We start from the raw sequence: 22,060 nt of genomic DNA on the forward strand, positions 1-22,060 counted from the left end.
CAGACTAATACAGCTATCTCTCTGGAAATTTTCATCACTTCAGAAGGCAGTGTGCTTCATAAGAAAAAAATTAGAAATGTGTCATGAAATCACTATTGAAAGACATGATAAGAGGAGATATAATAGAGACACTTAAGCAATTCCAAGGTATAAATACACGGTTGGCCTCTTTCAATGGAAAGAAAGCTTTGGATCAAGGGTCATGAGATGAGGGTGAAAGGGGGTAGACTCAGGATTAATCTAAGGAAATATTTCTTTGTAGGTGGTGGTGGTGGATGCATAGCACAGCCTCCCAGTCAAAGTGATAAAGACAACAAATTCAAGAATGCATGAGACAAGCATAGGATCTCTGAAGGAGAGGAAAGGATTGTAGAGTTGAGTATTTGGTGTGGATGAGTATTCTGGTTAGGGTGCTTGATCTTTATTTACCATCATGTTCTACGTTCCTATAATAGTAATACTGTACCTCAACTTTCCAAAAAAAAAATTATACATATTAATTTCTTCCACACTCTTATTTTTGAAGTTTTCTAAAAGTATAGCATCCTTCAAGTCGAGACTGAATAAAGCCCTGAGAATGGGGAACAATTATTATATGTTACTTTTTATATAAAAAATTATCAAATTATGGTCCTTGACCACAAAATAAGTTAGAGCTCAAGGACATCCTGGAACAAATTTTGTATATGTGTGTTTGTCTGTTTCTTTTTTTTAATGTATTGCTTTATAACAATTTGTAACTATTTTCTTCAGGTACTTATAACATTACTTGATTAAAAAATTGATCCCTGCAGAACTATTCATATATCACTTTAAACAATGAACACATAAAGGTTTTAGATAGCAGTTTTGAACCAAAAATACAATTTTTCTAGTCAATTTAGTGTTCATGAAAGGTGCTAAACAGACAGCACTAGTCACCAGAGTCATTCATTTATCCCAAAAACAGATAGAGCATGACTAGCGGCAATGCAAGCTACACCCATATTGCCCCAACAACATACTTCAATTTTGTTCAGGAGGGATCATTTTTTAAAGGTGAAAGAGCAATCAGTCTCTCTGCCTGCCTAACCTATGGCCTCTGTCAACAATGGTTCCAATTAATGCCAAATCATGATGGTGACTCATTTTGCACAGATCATCAAACGGCTTTTGGGTGGGTAATTACCAAGCTGAGTTGTATTTGACCCAGTGACTCAGTAGAAGAAGTTCAAATTAAGAGTCCCCAAGCAACAAAGTTGAATGAGGCCAAGAGTAAGGATGTCTACCTTTAAAAATCTGGTATCAAGTGGGCCTCCTTACACTGCAGGGGCTGCTTGGGTGGAATTTACCCCACTGCACTTACTTAGAGATGAAAGGATCTTTCACTGTGTGTCAATCCACTGATCTATCTACCCCTCCCCCCCCGAATGCATTCAAATAATGCACTCATGAATTATTGCTATGATATAATACAAAAACAAACAGCAACATATTGCACAGGGATTCATTCATACAGGTTGAGGCCTTTAAGTTCCTTCTGTCCATGCCAAAAAAGATATTTGGTCAAATGTATGAGGAATATATTTTTTTAAAATGCGTGCCTAAATGAAAATATTACATTCCAATGATAATGCTCATTTAGAAAATTCTGTTTTTCAATATCCTAATTTGTTTCCTTCTGTGGAAGTGATTCACACTGCAGGAACACTTAAATGGGCATTTTTGTGTGGTCCTTAGGATGCTCTGTTAAGAGGCACTCACTGTATCTGGTTCTATTTGTTCATATATCCAGTGAAAGAAATGCTCACAGCCTACAAGATGTAATGGCAAGAACATGTGCTGGCCTTAAGAGGCTTTCTTAATATGTGCATGTGCCAAGGTTTTTAGGACTGGCATTCCTTTACTGAGATGAAGAAAATACTATTAATCAGAGAGTTTAACATAAGCAGCAATGCACAGGTGGATTCCCAAGCATCCTTTTTCTTCCCATGCAGTGTTTTTCTTCTTCATGACAGCACTGTATCACTGAAGTTAGAAATTTGCGGAAGACTGTGTGGTAGTCCAGCAGTTACATCAGTTTTGTAATTCCCTTTAGCAGCTTGATATATGAAATAATTAAAAAAAAAACACATCTGTTTGAAATACATGATGACAGATGTTCAAAGCCCACATGCCCCTTCCCCTAAGATGTCCTCCTTGCAAAAAAATTCTTGATTTGTGTCAAACGTAATATTAATCCACCTCAGAACACAGTGGGTGTACCACTGAACGAATGTGTCAAATACCAGCTTTGTCACTATAGAAAGGAGTGACATGGAACATGTAGCAGTGTGTGCAGACCCGAACAGGTTTCATTTGGCCGTAGCGAGGTAATGGAGCAGAATGTGAAGAGCAGCGAGAACAGAAGATCTGAAAAAAACACAAATATGTTACAGAAGATAGGCTTTCCTTTAACTTCCTTCTCATATAAATGCAAGCCTGTTTACTCCCTCCCCCATCTCCTTTCTCTAGAGTGTGAAGACACTGCTGAGTGGCTCAAGTGAGTTAGTCTGATCTACATGGAGCAAATAAGCCTATGCTGTTTTTGCAGGCCCAACTGGGTTTCCCAGCAGCAAATGTTGGCCCCATGTGGCTCCAATTTACTCGGTTTAGCTTTTAGCTGTGCAGCACTAGCTTAAAAACTCAGGGGGCGGAGAGTTGAGTATAATGGTGGTAGTAGTAGTAGTAGTAGCTGGGTGTGGGGAAGTGGAGTGAGGTGACAGCAGCAGTAGTACGGCAATGATGTTGACTTATTTTGGCTCACTCTTTGTAAGGGTGATGAACCAAAACAATCAACTGCAGGCTCAAGTCAAGCTCTAGTTTTTAAAGGCTCATGCATGTCTAATAGGAAGATATAATTAGAAACTAAAAGCACACTATCAACCAACTGCAAGTTCTCATATCACAAAATAATGAGCAATGTTTGAGTGTTATGACACCATCATCAAAATTCTAACTGGTCTATTGAGTAAGCTGGAGTAGAATACCCAGTGAATATTCTCTAAGTAAATGTGCTGCCGAATATGCTTGAAAAATGTTACCCAGATAAAGTTATCCAGATAATTTTGGTCATTTACAGGGCTTTTGAATATCGGGCATGGGGGAAGGAGGGGAGGGAGTCCAGCAACACCCCAATAGCCTTTCCCTAACACAGATGGCATATAAAAATTTGGTCTTGACGGCTAATTTTCTTTCTTTGTTTCCAACCAGACTAGTGTAGAACTCATGGGTAATGCCTCTCAGCCAGCAGATGGAGAAAGATATTTATGAGTTTTTAGATCTGCTCCGTAAGAGGCACTATGCAGCCCAGCTCACCATTATTTCTGTAACAAGGCTAATAGTAATTAGAAAAAACAAACAAACCTTCCCTAACACATTTTATCAGGAGGGAATCCAGAGTCCCTAACTAGAACCGTCTTCACTTGAGAGAACCCAGAGAATGTCTCAGCATCCTAGCATATCTTATGCTCATGCAAAAGTTATAAATCAAACAGAAAGGCTAGAAAATAGGTAAGAGTGTGGGCCTCTGGACTGGCCTGGATAAACTCAACGAAAGAAAATGCCCATTTAAGACAACATTTTTCTATCCTTTTTATTTACCAGAACCAGATTGGAACTCATGGGAAGTAGCAAAGAAATCTTTAAGTTGTGGGGTGGGGGATGATGAGATTCCCTACTACCCAAACACTGGCACCAAAGACAGCATCCTCTCAGGCATGAACATCCAATCTATAGTGTTTGGGAAATGAGTTCTGATAAGAGCCGGTGGCAGTTCTGCAAATTTAAGCAGGAGAAATCCATTATGATGCCACTCAAAAAGTTGCCATACCTCTGGTTAAACATGCTCTTTTTTAGCTGCTTTACCCTTCTTAGCTCCACAAAACAAAACAAACAAATGATCAGATCTGCAAAAATCATTTGTCACTTCCAAGTACTGCAATAGTGCTCTTTGGATATTCAAGAGATAAGAATTCCAAAGTCACTCCCCAATCCTTTTAACAGAATGTGGGAAACATTACCAAATGATTAACAAGGAAGACCAACATAAGCATTGGGAGGAAGGAGGGCACCATCTTAAAAAAAACTCCTGTTTCTGAAACGTACAAAAAGGGCTCGTAACATAAGGCTCTGAAACTCACCTTGCTGAACAAATTTCTAACTGAAACACCACCTTCAATGTAAGATCTTTTAAGGATATCCTCTTGAATGGTTCACAGGGTGCAGCAGCTAAGGCGTGAAGAATCAAACAGATTCAATGACAGGACCAACAGGAGCAAATGCGCCACACCCTTGAGAAAGTACATAGCATTCCTCCAAATGACTCCTCTAGTAGACTTGAGGATGTGGTCATAGCAATGCTCCTTCTAGGAATGTGGTTTCTATGGCCACTGAGAAGGCACAAATTACTAGCTCAGTATGATTTGGAGATTATATATAACCTTTAGTGGCAATATTTGGAACTGAATCCGAAGGAATTCTTGTAACCCCTGATCTAGACAGTTGCTGAAACGTGGCTGCATTGGGTTCTTTGTTTTAAATAACTTGTTCCATACCATCCTGCTAGCATCTTTTTCAGGTCATCCATACCTGAGCAACAGAAGCTCAAAAAGGAGGAAACCTTCTCTTACCACCACACTTCAAAAACTCTCCAGATTCTAGCAAAGGCTAATGACAGAGATCATTTCCTTGCTTGCTACAGAGTTGTAATGGCCCCATCCACATGAACCTTACATCTCAGATGTGCCTCTTGAGGATTAAAAGTAACATGGGTCATCCATAGTAACATAGCAAATGTCAGCAGATAAAAGACCTGCACAGTCCATCCAGTCTGCTAAACAAAGTGGTTAGAGTTGTATCTGGCACTCCGCATAGGCACTTCTTCATAATTAAACAATTGTACACTTAACCTCTGTCTCTCCCTGTCAATTTTGGGGCACACAGACTATAAGAAGCCTGCCCAGCACTGGTCCTACTTCCAAGAATACTGGAGTTGCTGTTGTCCACTCCAGCCTTGATCTTGATGTGTTTTTTTGCCATTTTCGAAACCCAGACTGTAGAAGTCTGCCCAGCATTGGTCTAAATTCCCAACCTCTGAAGCTGCTGTCAAAGCTCACTCCAGTTATAAGACCATGATCACTAAGCCTTGAATAAGGAGTCCCTTTTCTTGAGGGAACCTTACGCTCTCCCCCACTAGAAACCAAATCAGATCCATGTGGCACAGATGTCTGAACCAATCTGGTGCCACTAGTTTCACCAACCTTGGATGAGAAACCATTTTCTGGAAAATCTGGCCCAGCAGTGGACATGGGGAAAACATATACAAGAGGCCACTTCTGCAGTAGGGTATCAAGGTGGCTTCACATTCCTTCTGGTGGCTGAAAAATAGTGAACCTTGGTGCTGTGACTCATTGCCATAAGATTCGTTAGTGGAATCCCTCAACAGTTTCAGATCATGGCAAAAGCCTTCTCCGACAGCTCCCATTATTCTGGGACCAGAATGCCTACTCAGGAAACCCACTTGAATTTTCTGCAATTTACATCACCGATAACGCTTGTAGGTGGCTCTTAACCCAATGAAGTTTTAGTGTAGTTGTACTTTAGTTCTTCAAGCTAAAAAGCATAACAAATGGTTTACAACAACAAATATTATAACATTACCTACAGCCCTGAAAACTATTGCCGAAATAACTAACTTCTGCAAATCTTTGAAGACACATCTCTTCAACAAGGCCTACAAAGAGAACCCATAGCCGTACAAAACTACCTCACCAACCCACCCAGATATTATAGTCCACTTTCTACACTATACTGCCTAACACCTTCCTTCTCTCTTCCCTTACTTAACCTTTGTACATTACTAATTGTATCTGACATCCTGGAATTACTATGTCATAACAAAACTCTGTAAGCCACATTGAGCCTGCAAATAGGTGGGAAAATGTGGGATACAAATGCAATAAATAAATAAATAAACAAACAAACAAACATTCATATAGTGCAAGTGAAAAAGTGAAGAGAAGAAACCAAAGATAGAACTCACCCACTGAGCAATCCAGCTAAACCGTCAACACAATAAAACACAGAACCAGATACAAAAGTAGCAAAAGTTTTGGTCCCAGATAACTCGCATCAGACAGTCATATCTGAAAAATCAACAGCAACATATGCTAATGTAAAAAAAGTGTGTTTTTTAAACCTTGACAATGTGAGCATGATTCAGCTCCCCACATAGCTTAGTTGGAAGATGGTTCCAGTAGTAAGGACCCAGGTATATGAAACAGGATTGCCTAGTACCTTAAAGGGTATATTTTATTTTTTTTAATTTTTGTTACATTTGTACCCCGCGCTTTCCCACTCATGGCAGGCTCAATGCGGCTTACATTGGGCAATGGAGGGTTAAGTGACTTGCCCAGAGTCACAAGGAGCTGCCTGTGCCTGAAGTGGGAATCGAACTCAGTTCCTCGGTTCCCCAGGACCAAAGTCCACCACCCTAACCACTAGGCCACTCCTCCACTCCACTGTTTTTTAGAGCTGGTGTTATATGCTCAAAGTGCTTACATCCAGAAAGAAGACACACTGCTGTATTTAAAATGTTTTGCAGATGACAGATGAGAGGGATCTGGTACATAGGAGAGAGATGATGCATTGGTCTGTGGTGCTATGGCCAAGCCAAAAAGAAGTGCCTGAAACTGGCAGTGATGGAGCAGGACAGTGCAACTTAGAGATCACTGATGAGGTCCTCAAATTGGTATGTGAAGATAAGCTTCCTCGAGGAACTCCCTCAAGCGTAAATCGAAATGATGGAATGCAAGAACTCAATCTTGAAATGAGGACCATGGAGGGTTTCTGTATACCCCTTTTAGATCCTGAATGGGCTGAAAAGAGCCTTCATTTTCCAGACTACAAAATAAATGGAATAATGTCTCTTACACTGAATTCACTGAAAATACTTACACCTAATAAAATGCATCACACACATCAAGTTTAAGTTAAATAAATAAAACACTGGGAGGAAAAAGCCTCAACTCACTTATATTTCAAGCGAGATAAAACTGGCTACAATACTATCACTGGCATAAAGAAAAAACTCTTGTGCATTGTTCTTCTTGAAATTTGTCTCAATTTGACTTAACATTTAAAGAACAGAGTACTTAACTTCTGTTGCGAATATAGCCACTCTGTAAAACCCTACCGCACTTGCCAAACAATGGCCAGCGTTTTGCCCACCTGCTTCAGGTAGCCTGTAGCCAGCAGCAGTGGTTATGCCGAGTGCTACTAGCACTGAAAAGACTCTGCATGTCCCTGAAGCAGGTGGACGAAACGCTGGTTATCATCGGGCAAGTGTATATTGAACACCACCACCTTCTTTGTTAAGAATATCCCTTACCCCATTCATCTTTGGGTGTGGGAATCACTGCCCTTAAGTCTATCAGCCATTCCAGTATGGTCACCATTGCTGCTTCTTTGGCCAGTACTCAACATGGACATTCTATAAATGCATCTTTAATGTGGTGGGAAAACTAAAATATAATCTCACCACTTCCAGCACCCATTATTTGGGTCTACTAATGCAAATATGTGGATAGCTGGCTCCCTATTTGCTGAGTTGAAAGGTGGTTTGGGCTCCGAGATACTCAGTGTTTCCAAGAAACCATACCTGTTATTGCTTTCTTCTGGAACAGATGGATGACAGTGGGTTCATCGCCTTCCCTGATGGGAAGCTCACCCACTTCTAATGGGTATGTCACAGCAGAGCTCTTGACCAGAACACTAGCTCTAGAATAAAATTATGACCCAACGCCAGATACCAAAGAAAGACTCCCATTCCTCAAGCAGATCTAAAGAGAATCTCTTAGCTTTAGAGGCCCCCCCCCCCCCTCAGAGGATCTTTAGAGATCCCTGGTACCCTTGGATGAACTAAACTCCTACATCTCCTTTAACAAAAAGGTTTTGTGGAGCAGAAGAACAAATTCAGGAAAATCCCATAGCCTGCTCTAAGGAACATGGGCCCTGATAAAAAGTCCCTGGGTGATCTAAAGACAGGTCTTAATTGAGCAAAGAGACCTCAGGGCCCAAAGGATTGGGATATACTGTGAGCTGAGGCACAGAATTTTGCTAAGGTAAAATGGTTGATTCTCCTGAACTTTTTTGTAAGGTCGTGTGAATCCGAGAAGGGTTCAAGGAACCAGACACTTCTCTTTCTGCCAATCCCTAATCGTGATTCTGTGGCCCGTTGGAGGATTGGTTTCAGGTCCCTCTGCAAGTCCCACACAGCCCCACAGAGTTGCGGTGACTGTACACTCAGACGGTATCTCCATCAGGGCGCAGTACAGCAGCCTTATCCTCCACTTGACTCACCATGAACCGCTCCAGTTGTTCCCATGCCACTTATAACTGAAGCAAGCCTGACTCAGTGGGCCTCTCCATTGTGGCTCCCCACCAAACATCTGGCTACAGGAAGTTTAAGGATGTTACCTCAGAGATATCATGGCAGATACCTGTTTCCCACACAATCGTGCCACTCCCCAGTTCTGCCTTGAGTTCTGCCATGCTGACAGATGGCTCTGCAAGTGCCACTCTCATGAAACCGGGGAAATAAAAACTACAGACAAAGGAGTTCCCTTCCAGTGTTGCAAACTTCAAGTGGTCTGCTTGAACAGGGAACGGACTTGTCCAGGTATCCCTGAGAAAAGACATCTCCTGGTAAGAACCTGAATTTCCCTCTGATCAAAGAGGCTCAGCTGGGTAACCAGTTTTCCAAATAAGTCCAAGTGCTCTTCATCAGACCAATCTGCTGCTGCATGGAATGCCCGTCATCATCTCCTGGAGACAGAAAATATTGTGGAGCTGTTGTTGCACAGTGCCTCTTATAAGGCAGAGCTCACAGTTTATATGTCTGTCTCTATCTGCTGCCTTCAAGGCATAACCCATAAGTTCTGGACTGGTCTAGTGGATAAAAGGGAAATATAGTACAGGGCTAGCAGTACAATGATCTATGATGCAGATGTCTGAAACATCAGGTCAGGCTGAAGACAGGAGCTACACAACTATGAAGTATTAGTAGCTGTGATAGTGCTTTTTGGAGATAAGTACATACAGTGCCTGGAAAGTTATTTTGGTTTTGCTCCAGACTTATGACACTCTCCGTGTGACAGTTTCACAGCAGGACTCCTTTAAATAGAAGATAGAATTGACTAACCTTACATCACTACAGACAGCACAAATGTAGAAGTATATAAATTAAGTGGGACTGATGAATGAGAAAAGGGAGCCTATTAGTAACAGTTATAACACTGAACTGGAGCCTCTGGATTATCTGATGGCCCCTTATCAATATTATTATTAACCACTATCAATCGGACACAAGGTGGGTGCTGGCATATATTGGATTACTACCACCTTGAGGAAACAAGTTTTTGATCATATAAAAATAATTATAACATTCCAGTCTCCTTCCCTCCTACTCCTGTAGCATTAAAAACATTGTAGTGATAGAGCAGTCCTCCTCCCAACTCCAAAGATATTTACAAAAATGTGGCAGGCCAAAACCTCATCCCCAATCTTAAAAACTTCTTAGTTCAGACACCAAACTCTCTCCGTCCCTCCTGAACTCTCACACCACCACCCTCAAAAGCGTCTAGGCATTCCATGGAGAGGAGGACATTGTCCCATCTGGACAAAATACTAAGTGCCGTTTCATTAATCACTATTGGGGGTTTGCAGATGGATTTGAGAGGGTTCTCAGAGGCAGATTTGAGAACTTGGAGGAGAATTTTTTAAGATCAGATACCCCGGGGGAGGGGGGGTGAAGGTTCAGTTTAGTAACATTTTTGCAAATATCTTTGAAATTGGAAAGAGGGATCACTCCTACTGATTATCAACCTTCCTCCCCACTACATTCTAGCCTTAATACCTCTATAACAGTATTTAGCCCTCTATCACTTACTCAACTTACAAGACTTGTTCAATCAGCATGTAACACCATCTGCTCCCAAGACATGATCCCTTCCTCCTGGCTTCAAATCCCTAGACATGGCCTTCTCCCTTTAATATTAGCTATGATAAACAACAGCCTTATTAGTGGGCCCTGCCTCTCCCTTTGGAAACAGGCAAAAGTGCGCCCTATATTGAAGAAAATCAATCTTGATCTATCTGTTGTTTCTAACATTCACCCTACATACAACCTTTTCTTTGTCTTGAAAATGGCTGAAAGCGTGATATTCAAACAGTTCTCCCAATCTGCTGAAAACGCTTGTGTCCTCCACCACCGGCAGTCTGGATTCCGTCAACACCACGATACAGAACACTCATCACCAGTCTTCTCAGTGATCTGCATTCAGCCCTTGATAATGGCAAAATCGCCTACTTATCTCACTAGATCTGTCTGCAGCATTTGATCTAGTCAATCATTCTCTCTTCTTTCAATGACTTCAAGATATATCACTGGTAAAGACCTACAGTGGCTCACCTCTTTCTTGACCAACAGGCTTTTCTCAGTTGTTACTCCTTTCACTGTCCCTTCCTCAACCTCTTTCCTACCGAGTTCCACAAGGTTTGGTTCTTGCCCCTTTACTAATAAACATCTTCTTCTCTCCTCACACACTACAAATCCAAGACCTGGGCCTTACCGAATACTACTATGCAGATTATGTTCTCTTAGTTTACTACACTGATCCTCTTCACCCTTACAAGCCTGCTCTGGATAATATCTGCCTGGCTATCCAATAGTAATCTCACCTTAAACTGCTCCAAGTCCATTGGCTTCTGAATCTCTGGACACTTTTCTTCCCCAGCTATAGAACTTTTGGTGGCACACTTCTGTCCTTAGTCCCTAATTTCAAATATCTTGTGATCATTATCGATAGCAAACTCACATTTGAATCATAGGTCACCGCTCTCTTTTCCTTGACCCTTCTTCTCAGATAACAGTATTTCTTGCTCTAATAATCTCAAAGCTAGATTATTGTAACATAGTTTATGATGGAATTTCACAGACTCTTTTGCACAGACTTCAATCAGTTCAAAATACAGCTATCAGGAATTTTTGTCATGCGGGTTGATTTGATCATGTTAATCAGTCTTCTGAAACACCACCACAGTGCCTCTTATAAGGCAAAGCTCACAGTTTATATGTCTGTCTCTATCTGCTGCCTTCAACGCATAACCCATAAGTTCTGTACCTCAAGCTCATAGAGTGAAATTCAAAATTCGTAGCATACCCACAAAACACTACAGTTAGGCACCATCTTACCTTTCTTCCATAGTCCCTGCTTGAAAGAGCTTACAATCTAATCAGGATAAACAGGACAAATAAGGGATAAGGGAATTAATAAGGTGGGAAAGATAAAACATACAAGGGTACTGTACAATTGAATAGGGGTTAGGAATTAAAAGTAGCATCAAAAAGGTGGGCTTTTAGCCTAGATTTGAAGACGGCCAGAGATGGAGCTGGAAGTACCGGCACAGGAAGTCTATTTCAGGTGTACGGTGCAGCAAGATAAAAGGAACTGAGTCTAGAGTTGGCAGTGGAAGAGAAGGGTACAGATAAGAGAGATTTACCCAATGAACGGAGTTCCCGGAGAGGAGTGTAGGGAGAGAAACTGAGGAGCTGAAGAGTAAGCGCACTAATTTCTAATTATCTAATTTTTATCTTTGCTATTACTTATTTCCAACACTGTAGCTCTTTTCCATTTTCTGACTTTCAATTTGATTTAAATATTGTATGCCACTTTGCCACTAATAAACCATAACATTTTTAATGCCACAGGTGTTGAAGGAATGGAGGAAAATCATGCAGCCACATTTTTATGCTGTAGTAAGAGAGGCCTGTATAGATTTTGCTGTTAACTAAAACACTTATTTCCCTTCAACGCTTTAACAGTATAAATGTTTGCTAGATATGGAGTTTTCAGGCAAAATTTTACTCATTGTGCAGGAGGAATGGTAGCAGGGATTTAGTGTCAGCGATTTGTCTGGGTGATTCGTGAGTTCATACAGAGAAATTTCTTTAAATAACAACCCTTAATGTAACAGGTAACCTGTATAACGCACAGTCAGATTTTCTATTTATTTATTTTTTAAATTTTAAGCTGCACACAGACCATTCTTGCCTATAAGTTATATAATAACAATAAGCTTTTATCAGTCATGTAATGTTACGAAATACTATATTTAGCTATTTGCCTCTTTGTTACCTTGCCACAGCTTCGGCAATGGTGTTTCCTGCGAATAACTGTGAAAGGAGCTTTGCATGCGGTACAGTAACTACAGGCATCATCAGGTACCCAATCTGGAGGATCTGTTAGAAAAAAATTGCAGGCAATACAATAAACAAGACGAAGAAGCATATACTTTTAGCAGAACACAAGTTAGGTATATTTAAAAGTCTTGTGTTTCAGTTATTTGTATTGATCTTCTGGTGAACTCAAACAGTGCAATATATATGATGTGGAAAGAGAACAAGGCTGAGTGGAAGGTATATGTTTTGTGACATCAATAGGGTACAGCCAATCTAGAGAAGTAGTGAGACTTAAAGACCAGTATACACAGAATGTAAACAAGTAAATAACCATTTTAAATTAATTTTCTAAACATGGTTGGTCTTGTTTTAGTTTTCTACTTCCTTGACAGTTTCATCTTACATAAGTTGGTGTCAATATTTTGAAACAGAGACCTACAGTATCTAACAAAACTGAGAAGTACCAATTTATACATTGTTGAAAGGTGCTAATGGACAGTGGGAAAAAAAAACAGTTAGGTTATAAAAATCAGGCTGTGAGGCCTACCTGATTGCTAAACACTCATTTTAAACCATATTTTCTTCTCTGGTTGAAAGATTGCTACAACAGCATTTTTATTGTATATTTCTGCTTTAGGGAGAGCCTTCCCAGCTAGTATAAAAATACACATTTAGCTTCCTCTTATCGGTCCGTGAAAAACACTACAAAGCACTGTGAGACAAAAACATTCCTGGTTTTTCATCACAGCCTGGACACCTGTTGTAAACATATTTATCTACATGTCTGCATTTTTCTGATTGGCTAGAGGAACCACCACCTTCTAGATTAAGAGTACGAACTCTATCGTATGATGTTATTTGGGACTCCATCTTAGATTGCCTGCAGGAACATCTGTAGGGACTCTGTTAGAACTTTTACTTGAGACTTTGCTGAAACACCTTTTATACAGATGCCAGTCCCAAGGTCTGTGGAAAGCCTGCCTTGTGAAACAAAGCTGGTGTCTGTCATTTGTCTTCCTCCAACATTCTCTGGGAGCTGGACAAAGCTGAGGAGCCCCTGTGACCCCAGCTACATGCTATGATTTTCTGCTTGCTTATCTCCAAATTGCTGATGAATAACTGGCCATACCTTTATGATATCACTGACTGCCAGTAAAGAGTTAAGGGCCCTGTTTATTAAGCTGCTCTGTAGGCGCGCTAACTTTTTAGCATGCGCTGATAGAGACGCCTATTATATTTCTATGGGTGTGTCTAGCATTAGGTTTGCATGCCTATAGCACGGTTTAGTAAACAGGACCCTAAGTGTAGTTACACATTTTTTCAGGGTGCCTGAGTGAACTTGTTTGCTCCTCGCAAAAGAATCATACAAACAACTGTGAACTATGGCCCCATCGGCGTACAGGTGGCTAAAAAATAGGCATGAAATAGAGTTCATAATTTTTATTAGACAAAGAAGATGCCATAGTCTCACCCTTACCCCTAAAGGTTTCCTTCTAGTGCATGTCCATGGGTCATGACTGATCAGGACTCTCAAAAAATGTAATTAATTCTGTGGCACATTCAAATACTAATTTTCCCATGCAAAATCTAAATACCAAATGAAGAGGAAGAGGGCTGTGACAAAAATGTGTAACCAAAGTGATACATTAAAAGATGAAACAAAAAGAACTGCCACCAACAGATGAGCTATATAATATTCTGGAAATCAACTCTACACTACAGACTGATCTTTGTTAGCATGTGCAATGCACATAGTCTATGATAAGAGATACATGTTTCATCTGCATTTATTACATTAAGTACAAACTACATGCCCATAATTTATTTACAGATATTTTACTCTAGTTTTTGAGGGAACATGTCCGGTTTTCAGGCTAACCATACTGAATATTCATGTGATATAGCTGCATACATTTGCATATTTTATTTACCCTGAACATAAGATGTCTATAGCTCTTGATAAAAACTGGCCTTGAAAACTCTGAAGATTTACATGAATCTAACAGTGAAAAGAAAACTATATAAAATTATTTTAAGTCTTACTTTTTTAGGGAGACATGGTTCATCTTAAAGATGACCCTGAGTATGACGATCGAAAAAGCATAATCAGCTATGTCAACATTTGCAAGCTATGAGGAGGCACATTCTAATCTTAATCTCTAATTTTACACACAATGCTATATTTACTGTAGTCAGCCCAACCTTATGGAACAATCTACCTGTTCACCTTAATTTTCAAAAATTCAAAATGGCCCTGCCCTAATGTACCTCTGCTAAAAAATTTCAACTCCATAATACATCTTTTACTACTTAAACATGGATAGGAGCCACAGGACAGATGAGACAGTTTAACAATCTTTTCTGATCTTCCTCCAATATATTGTAACTTTTTTCTAGTCTCTATTATTTTACTGTACTGTAACATTTTTTTAAATAATTAGCCAAATTATGGTGACTGTTTGGACACATGTGTGCGTGATTTAAAAAATTAAAATGGTGACAATAGATCTTTTTGCTCTGTGGTGGTCCCATAGATTGATTCATTAAATATTTTTAGTACACACCACACTGTTACATCTGTGGGATGGTTATTTAGTCTGACTTGGTTTCCTTTCTCCCAGTGTTTATAAAGTCGTTTCCTCATTTATTGTTGGGTTAAGCTGTATACAGTCTTCAATGAATCTCTTCATAAAGACAGTTAGTAAACCCAATGAACAAGTATGTATGTATGTATTATATACCTTACTCTGTGTATTTCACAGTGCTTTTGCACTATTTTTTGGTGGTTTTCTGAGGAAAAAAGGCAGATAAACACAGTTTTCACCTAGCAGGGTCTCTCTCTCTCATGTAGAAAGTACTGCCAGAGGATGTGGTAACAGAGGGCAGTGTATCTAGGTTTAAAAAAAGGTTTGGACAAGTTCCTGGAGGAAAAATCCACAGTATGTTACTGAGATGGACGTGGGGGAAGCCACTGCTTGTCCCGGGACTGGTAGCATGGAATGGTGTTACTAATTGGGTTTCTGACAGTAATTGTGACCTGGATTGGCCACTGTTGGAAGAAGGATACTGGGATAGATGGACCATTGATCTGACCCAGTATGGCTATTCTTATGTTACATCCCAGACTATATGCACAGACAATCAGGGCTGACATCTCTGTTGCAATGCTGTTACTCTGGGAATAGGTTACACTGATGCCAGCTGTATTGTTGATGTGCTCTATAATAAAAATGGTGCATAAAATGTCAGCAGTTTCCAGATATTATTGGTTGAAGATGCACAGGTATGGAATGAACTACCATTGATAGCTCATCTGTAGATTGACATTCAAGAAATTAGAACAGTATTGAAGACGCACCTATTTATTACTGCATTCTAAGGGGTCCTGTCCTTTAAACAGTCTTCAAATGATTATATTCAGGGCAATGAATTAGCACTGTGTGCCTCCTTATTACATTAATGTATCTGTTTTTCTGAGTTATGTAATTATTTCACGTTTAATATTTTTGTATATTTTGTGAAATGATTTTTTTCCTGTTTCTCGCTTCGCAATGCAGATACGTAGGATATAAATGAAATGAAGATGCACTGTTTGGGATCGCTGATGGCTAATCACAGGTATTCTATTACACAAAGAAACTCCTCGACTTCTATGAATTCTCCAATGCTATAAGTGACTCAGAAAAAGTGTCATGGAATCTTTAGTGTCCAAATAACAGGATCTGTTTAACTTCTCATTCAAAAGGTAACATCCTCAGCAGTACAGATATAATGCTGAGGCATTGATGCAATAGAGGTACATAAAAAATAACAAAAGGGGTGCCCCTTCTCTATCACCCCTATCTCAAAATTGATTAGAAATTAAGCATAAACAAGGCCAACAGTTTCAGTGGTGCTCACTCTGTGGACACACTGTTTATCTGGCCCTTACTCCAGATTCGAGTCCCTGATTCTAGTGATTTCCCGCCATGTTCTTCCTGGTTTTGGATCCATGCCTGGCTATACTTCACAAATCCCTGGGTCTACCCTTTCCTGGTACACTGCCTTATAGGGCACAAATAGCCTCTTTCCAGGAACTATCCTGTTTCCAGGAAGAGCTCCGATAGCGTGAGAACCACAGTATGTGCATCTCAGGCAGAGGACTGTTACAAGGATTGAACTTGATAGGGAGGGGGCCAGGAAAGTCAAGTTAAAATTGTGATAATCCTGAAGGTGCTGCAATCCCAACTGGATAAGGTTCTGATTAAGCTGGAAGCTCAAAACTAGCAGAAACAGCTGCTAAACGCAACAAAACAGTAAAATATAATAATGAAGTCAAACCACGCATAATTAAGTTCAGCAAAACTGCTAGCCTACATTATTTATCAGTAAGTTGTAAGGGGAAACTTTTTTTTTTAAAGAAATTGGAAATGAGAGGCACAAAAGCAAGCAATCTCCTTGCAACTTGTGTCCCTATTCCTATGAAGTCAAGGAGGATTATTCTGTACCTCATCACCTGAAAGCAAACGTGTCATACATGCTATTTTTGAATATAATGAGATAGACATATATTTCAGAACACTGCTGTAAGATCTTCTTGAATGCAAAATTAAAAATGTGAGCTATATTGCTGATTTATAATAAGCTTATTTTCAAAATAACCTATGTAACTTTGTAAGCCTATGTCCTTTGAAAATGAGATTCTAAACTTCACTTCTCATTTTTTCTGTTTCGCATTGAGAACACAGGCAATATTTTTGCTTTCAGGCGATGGCCTGATCTTCCACTGCCAGAAATTGTATACAAAAGTGATTCTCAGCTTGGTCCTTGGGAAACACCTGGCTAGTCTGGCTTTCAGGACAGCCATAATGAATATGTATGAGAAACATATGTATACAATGAAGGTAATGCACACCAATGTATCTCAAAGTCGTTCCTTTCAGTAGTGGGCTTACAATCTAATGAAACAGATGATGAATTCACTCGTTTGAAGGTCACAAGAAGTGGCAGTGAGAGAAGCAAGTGTTGAACCCTGACTTCCCTGGCTCACAACCTGCTGCTTTAACTACTAGGGTACTCTTCCATAACTATTATGGATATCCTGAAAACCCAACTGGCCAGACAATCCTCGAAGACCAGGTTCAGAACCATTAGTATATAAAACAAAGATGAATTCAGTCTCCCTTTCTCCAGCAGTATGGGTAAGAGGTGAAAAAGGTTCTCTCTCCTATATATTCTGTCCCTACAAAGCAACAAATTATATTAACTGATAGCCTGCAAATAGAGACTAGGGGACTTGATGAATCTGAAAGCAGCATTACTCTCGTTCACAAAAGGTCACGCTTCAATCAGGCTGAGGCATATTGGTACTATATTGAGAAGTAACTTGCACTGTTGCTGTTAATGCTGTTTAGAGAAAAATTAGAATTTTAGTTTCTAGCACATTTAATATGGAACATTTCCCCAACACTAAACTCAGTAGAATCATAAAGAGGGGGAAAAAAAAGTACTTCAGAAGTAGTTGTGCTTCAACTTATTGACTTCACATTTTCTGCATTAATAATTTATATAAAATGGTGGAATACCTTCGAACTCCCCATCTCTTGCCTTTGCTGCAAGTTCTGAGGATGAGATGGTTTCCTGGCAGAGAGCACAGTCCTCCAGCACTGCACTTCTCAAGCCCTGGTTAACTGGAAAAGAGCAGAAAAACATTAAAACTCCTTTTCACAGATTCAAATAGAGGACGATAGAGCTGTCTTCACTACATGTCAAGAGTTTTCTTTTTTTGTGTTATTTAATTGTTATAGGAATTGTAGCCTTGTTCCTCTCAATATAAAATAAGAGAATTTTTATCTAGATGCTTGAAGCTGAAAATGTAGGAATGTAGTCAATTAACAGGTATATTTCTACATCTGTCGTCACCTCTCCTCTCCCCAATACAACAAAACAGAAAATTCAGTCTGCAATACACTTAGGGAAGGGTAAAGTACAAATCAAAATACAATGCTAAATAATAAGATGCTGCAGCTAGCTGAAGGAGCTCACTTTAGTGTCCAGCCCTAGGCAAAAAAAAATAAGTGAAATGGTCTGGGAAAAGTGAGGTAAACACTTCTTGTATTCTATAGAAAGACTTGCTCTATGACATTAAATTCTAAGGATCTACCTAATTCTGCAGTGTACAGAAGTCAAACAGAAAAAGTGTTCAGTGGGGTGGGGATGGCTGGGGAAGGGGGCCTTCCTGACCCATGAGAGGCAGAGATAAAGACTTCCTCTGATTGTCTGCCTTCGTTTTGCCAACCTTTTCACTCCTGGCACTCCAAGAGCCTCAGCAGGAATTTTACATAAGTACATAAGTGTTGCCATACTGGGACAGACTAAAGGTCCATCAGGCCCAGTATCCTGTTTCCAACAGTGGCCAATCCAGATCACAAGTACCTGGCAAGATCTCAGAACAGTAAAACAGATTTTATGCTGCTTATCCTAGAAATAAGCAGTGGATTTTCCCAAGTCCATCCTAATAATGGCTTATGGACTTTTCTTTTAGGAAATTATACAAATCTTTTAAAACCCTACTAAGCAAACTGCTTTTACCACGTTCTCTAGCAACGAATTCCACTCACTGAGTGAAGAAATATTTTCTCCAATTTGTTTTAAATGTACTACTTAGTAGCTTCATTGTGCACTCCCTAGTCATTGGCGGTTCATAAAACAAAGGGACTGAGGAAAAAAAGGGTTGGGGCTCACTGAGGAATAAGCAACCATGTTGTGTGTCTGCTAGAGGCTGACTGAATTTTGGTTTCGGCACTGAATCCTACTTTTCCTTTCCCATGCGACTGGTCTGTTGAAATGGTTGCTGAGGCTGCCACGAGAAGTCTCAGCAGCTATTTTGCAACTGGAACCAGCACAGGCAGGAGTGAGTCTCCTGCCCGTGCTGGTTCCAATCGCAAAATGGTTGCTGGGACGTCCTGCAGCAGTTTTGAGAGGCTACTGCGGGAAGTCTCAGCAGCCATTTCGATGAAGCAGCAGCATCGCCCCTGCCCTCGAAGAGACCACTAGGGCTTGTTTCTTAAGGTAGGCCCGGGAAGGGCCCATGGGTGGTCGGGCAGGATGGAGGGGCACAGAGTGAGTGGGGCCACCGCTGGGGAGAGAGTGTGGGGGCTGTTATGGAGGGGGGGCAGTTTTGGTTTCTGTTACTGCATGTAGAAAGTATGTGTCACAAACAGGTACTGTGGGAGAACAGAACTGTCAATGGGCAGAATATTCAGGATCTTGATCATGAAATTGATGCTTTGTGAAGTTTAAGTTGTTGCTTTGGGGGGGGGGGGGGAGGATGAGAGTGAAGGGGTACAGTAGGGTCATTTGGAGGGGGGTTGATTTGCATGTTTGTTAGCAACTGAACATAAAGATGTTGCTGTGTAGCACACTAAAGAAAACAGAGTGCACTATTATTGTATTGATATTTTCAGTTTTGCTTTCTGATTAATCATTGGAAAACATAAAGTTGTTAGAAAAAGGTGGTTGCCTTCATATAGTCTGCTTCTAAGCAGCACTGCATAACAAGGGAACTGGTTCCCAAACCCAATTTCAGTGGCCTCTTCTCCCTCCACACACTCAGGCAGTGGGACTTTTAGCAAACTCACAATAAATATGCATACACTAGAGAGAACATGCAAACATATTCCGTACATATTCATTATGGACATTCTAGAAACATGACGAGCTACAGATCTAAAAGGGAAGGTTTAGGAACCACTACTCTACAGAGACATCTTCACAATCAAAGAACTTGAAAACAATTTCCTTTTCCAAAAGGTGTAAAGGCAGTTCTTGCAGTACAGATGGTAAGCACTTTTGCTGCTTTTACCTTTTTTTTGCTTCTCCTTGCCATCTGTTTCTGGCTTGGTTGCCATAACTTCAAATAGAGTCTTTAAGATACTGCGCAAATCGCTCGCATAGTTTGTTTGCAGCTGGTCAGCAACACCTTGCAGTTTATAAAAAGACAAACAATTAACTGGGTCACCTGCTTTATATTTTTGACAAATACAATCCATCCTAAAGCAGTTCTCAGGAATGAACGATTTAGCTATCTTGGGAACTATCTAGGTTTCATCATCCCAAAGTGTTTTATTAGTATAAATATATGTTATGTTATAATGGACTTATAACTTGCCAACAAACTCTGATGAGGTTCTAAGCAGGATATAAAAAGAGAACTGATATAATCTATCAGCACAGACAAAAACTGATTGCTAGTGCAGTTTAATAAAAAAAGGCCCTTGGAGAACAAATAAGTTTTCACCATTTTACAAAAAGAAAAATAAAGTACTACTACTATTAATCATTTCTATAGCGCTACTAGATGTACACAGAGCTGTACATATTATATGCAGGTATTTTCCCTGTCCCTAGAGGCCTCACAATCTAAATTTTTGTACCTGGGGCAATGGAGGGTTAAGTGACTTGCCCAAGGTCTCAAGGAGCTGTGGTGGGAATCGAACCCAGGTCGCCAGGATCAAAGCCTGCTGCACTAACCAATAGGCTACTCCTGTAATATGGATCATTGTGAATGACCATTCTGTTCATGTATACAATGAATTTAGAGACTGACATATTTTCAAAAATATGTTTTTATGTTGTCATATAGGAAGTCTTCTACATGCTTTACTGATATTTTGAATTAAGTACGTAAGTATTGCCATACTGGGACAGACCAAAGGTCCATCAAGCCCAGCATCCTGTTGCTAACAGTGACCAATCCAGGTCACAAATACCTGGCAAAATCCCCCAAAAGTACAAAATATTTTATGCTGCTTATCCCAGAAATAAGCAGTGGATTTTCCCCAAGTCCATTTTAATAATGGTCTATGGACTTTTCCTTTAGGAAGCCGTTCATACCTTTTTTAAACCCCTCTAAGCTAACCACCTTTACCATATTCTCTAGCAATGAATTCCAGAGTTTAATTACACGTGAAGAAATATTTTCTCAGATTCGTTTTAAATTTACTACTTTGTAGCTTCATTGAATGCTCCCTAGTCCTAGTATTTTTGGAAAGCATAAACAGACGCTTCATGTCTACCCTTTCCACTCCACTCATTATTTTATAGACCTCTATCATATCTTCCCTCAGCCGTCTTTTCTCCAAGCTGAAGAGCCCTAGCCACTTTAGCCTTTCCTCATAGGGAAGTCATCCCATCCCCTTTATCATTTTTGTCGCCCTTCTCTGCACCTTTTCTAATTCCACTATATCTTTTTTGAGATGCGGTGACCAGAATTGAACACAATATTCGAGGTACGGTCGCACCATAGAGTGAAACAAAGGCATTACAACGTCTTCATTTTTGTTTTTCATTCCTTTCCTAATAATACCTATTAGCTTTCTTAGCCGCAGCAGCACACTGAGCAGAAGGTTTCAACGCATCATCGACGACTACATCTAGATCATCATCGACGACTACACCTAGATCCCTTTCTTGGTCAGTGACTCCTAACATGGAACCTTGCATTATGTAGCTATAATTCGGGTTCCTCTTTTCCACATGCATCACTTTGCACTTGCTCACATTAAATGTCATCTGACATTTAGACACCCAGTCTCATAGAAACATGACAGCAGATAAAGGCCAATCCAGTCTGTCCATCCTCCGTAACCCCTAATTCTTCCTGTTCCTAAGCGATCCCACATGCTTATCCCATGCCTTTTTAAATTCTGGAACAGTCCTCGCCTCCACCACCTCCACCGGGAGGCCATTCCACGCCTCCACCAGCCTTTCTGTGAAATAATACTTCCTTAGGTTACTCCTAAACCTATTCCCTCTTAACTT

General features: G+C 40.1%; 1 protein-coding gene across 2 annotated transcripts in view; it reads right to left on the reverse strand.

The window, feature by feature from the left end:
* Nucleotides 1–703: 703 nt before the first annotated feature.
* The window catches only part of ZFYVE28 (zinc finger FYVE-type containing 28), a 382,583-nt gene continuing 361,226 nt past the window's right edge, over nucleotides 704–22,060 (reverse strand). For both annotated transcript variants that reach the window (XM_030191112.1, XM_030191110.1), the window contains exons 11-14: nucleotides 20,103–20,219; nucleotides 17,824–17,928; nucleotides 12,216–12,319; nucleotides 704–2,391 (exon numbers count right to left, since the gene is read on the reverse strand). In XM_030191112.1, coding sequence (XP_030046972.1) covers nucleotides 2,260–2,391; nucleotides 12,216–12,319; nucleotides 17,824–17,928; nucleotides 20,103–20,219 — 458 coding nt within the window. In that variant the 3' untranslated portion in view covers nucleotides 704–2,259. The remainder of the gene's footprint in view (nucleotides 2,392–12,215; nucleotides 12,320–17,823; nucleotides 17,929–20,102; nucleotides 20,220–22,060) is intronic.

Source organism: Microcaecilia unicolor, chromosome 2 (assembly GCF_901765095.1).
Source record: "Microcaecilia unicolor chromosome 2, aMicUni1.1, whole genome shotgun sequence".
Taxonomy (NCBI): domain Eukaryota; kingdom Metazoa; phylum Chordata; class Amphibia; order Gymnophiona; family Siphonopidae; genus Microcaecilia; species Microcaecilia unicolor.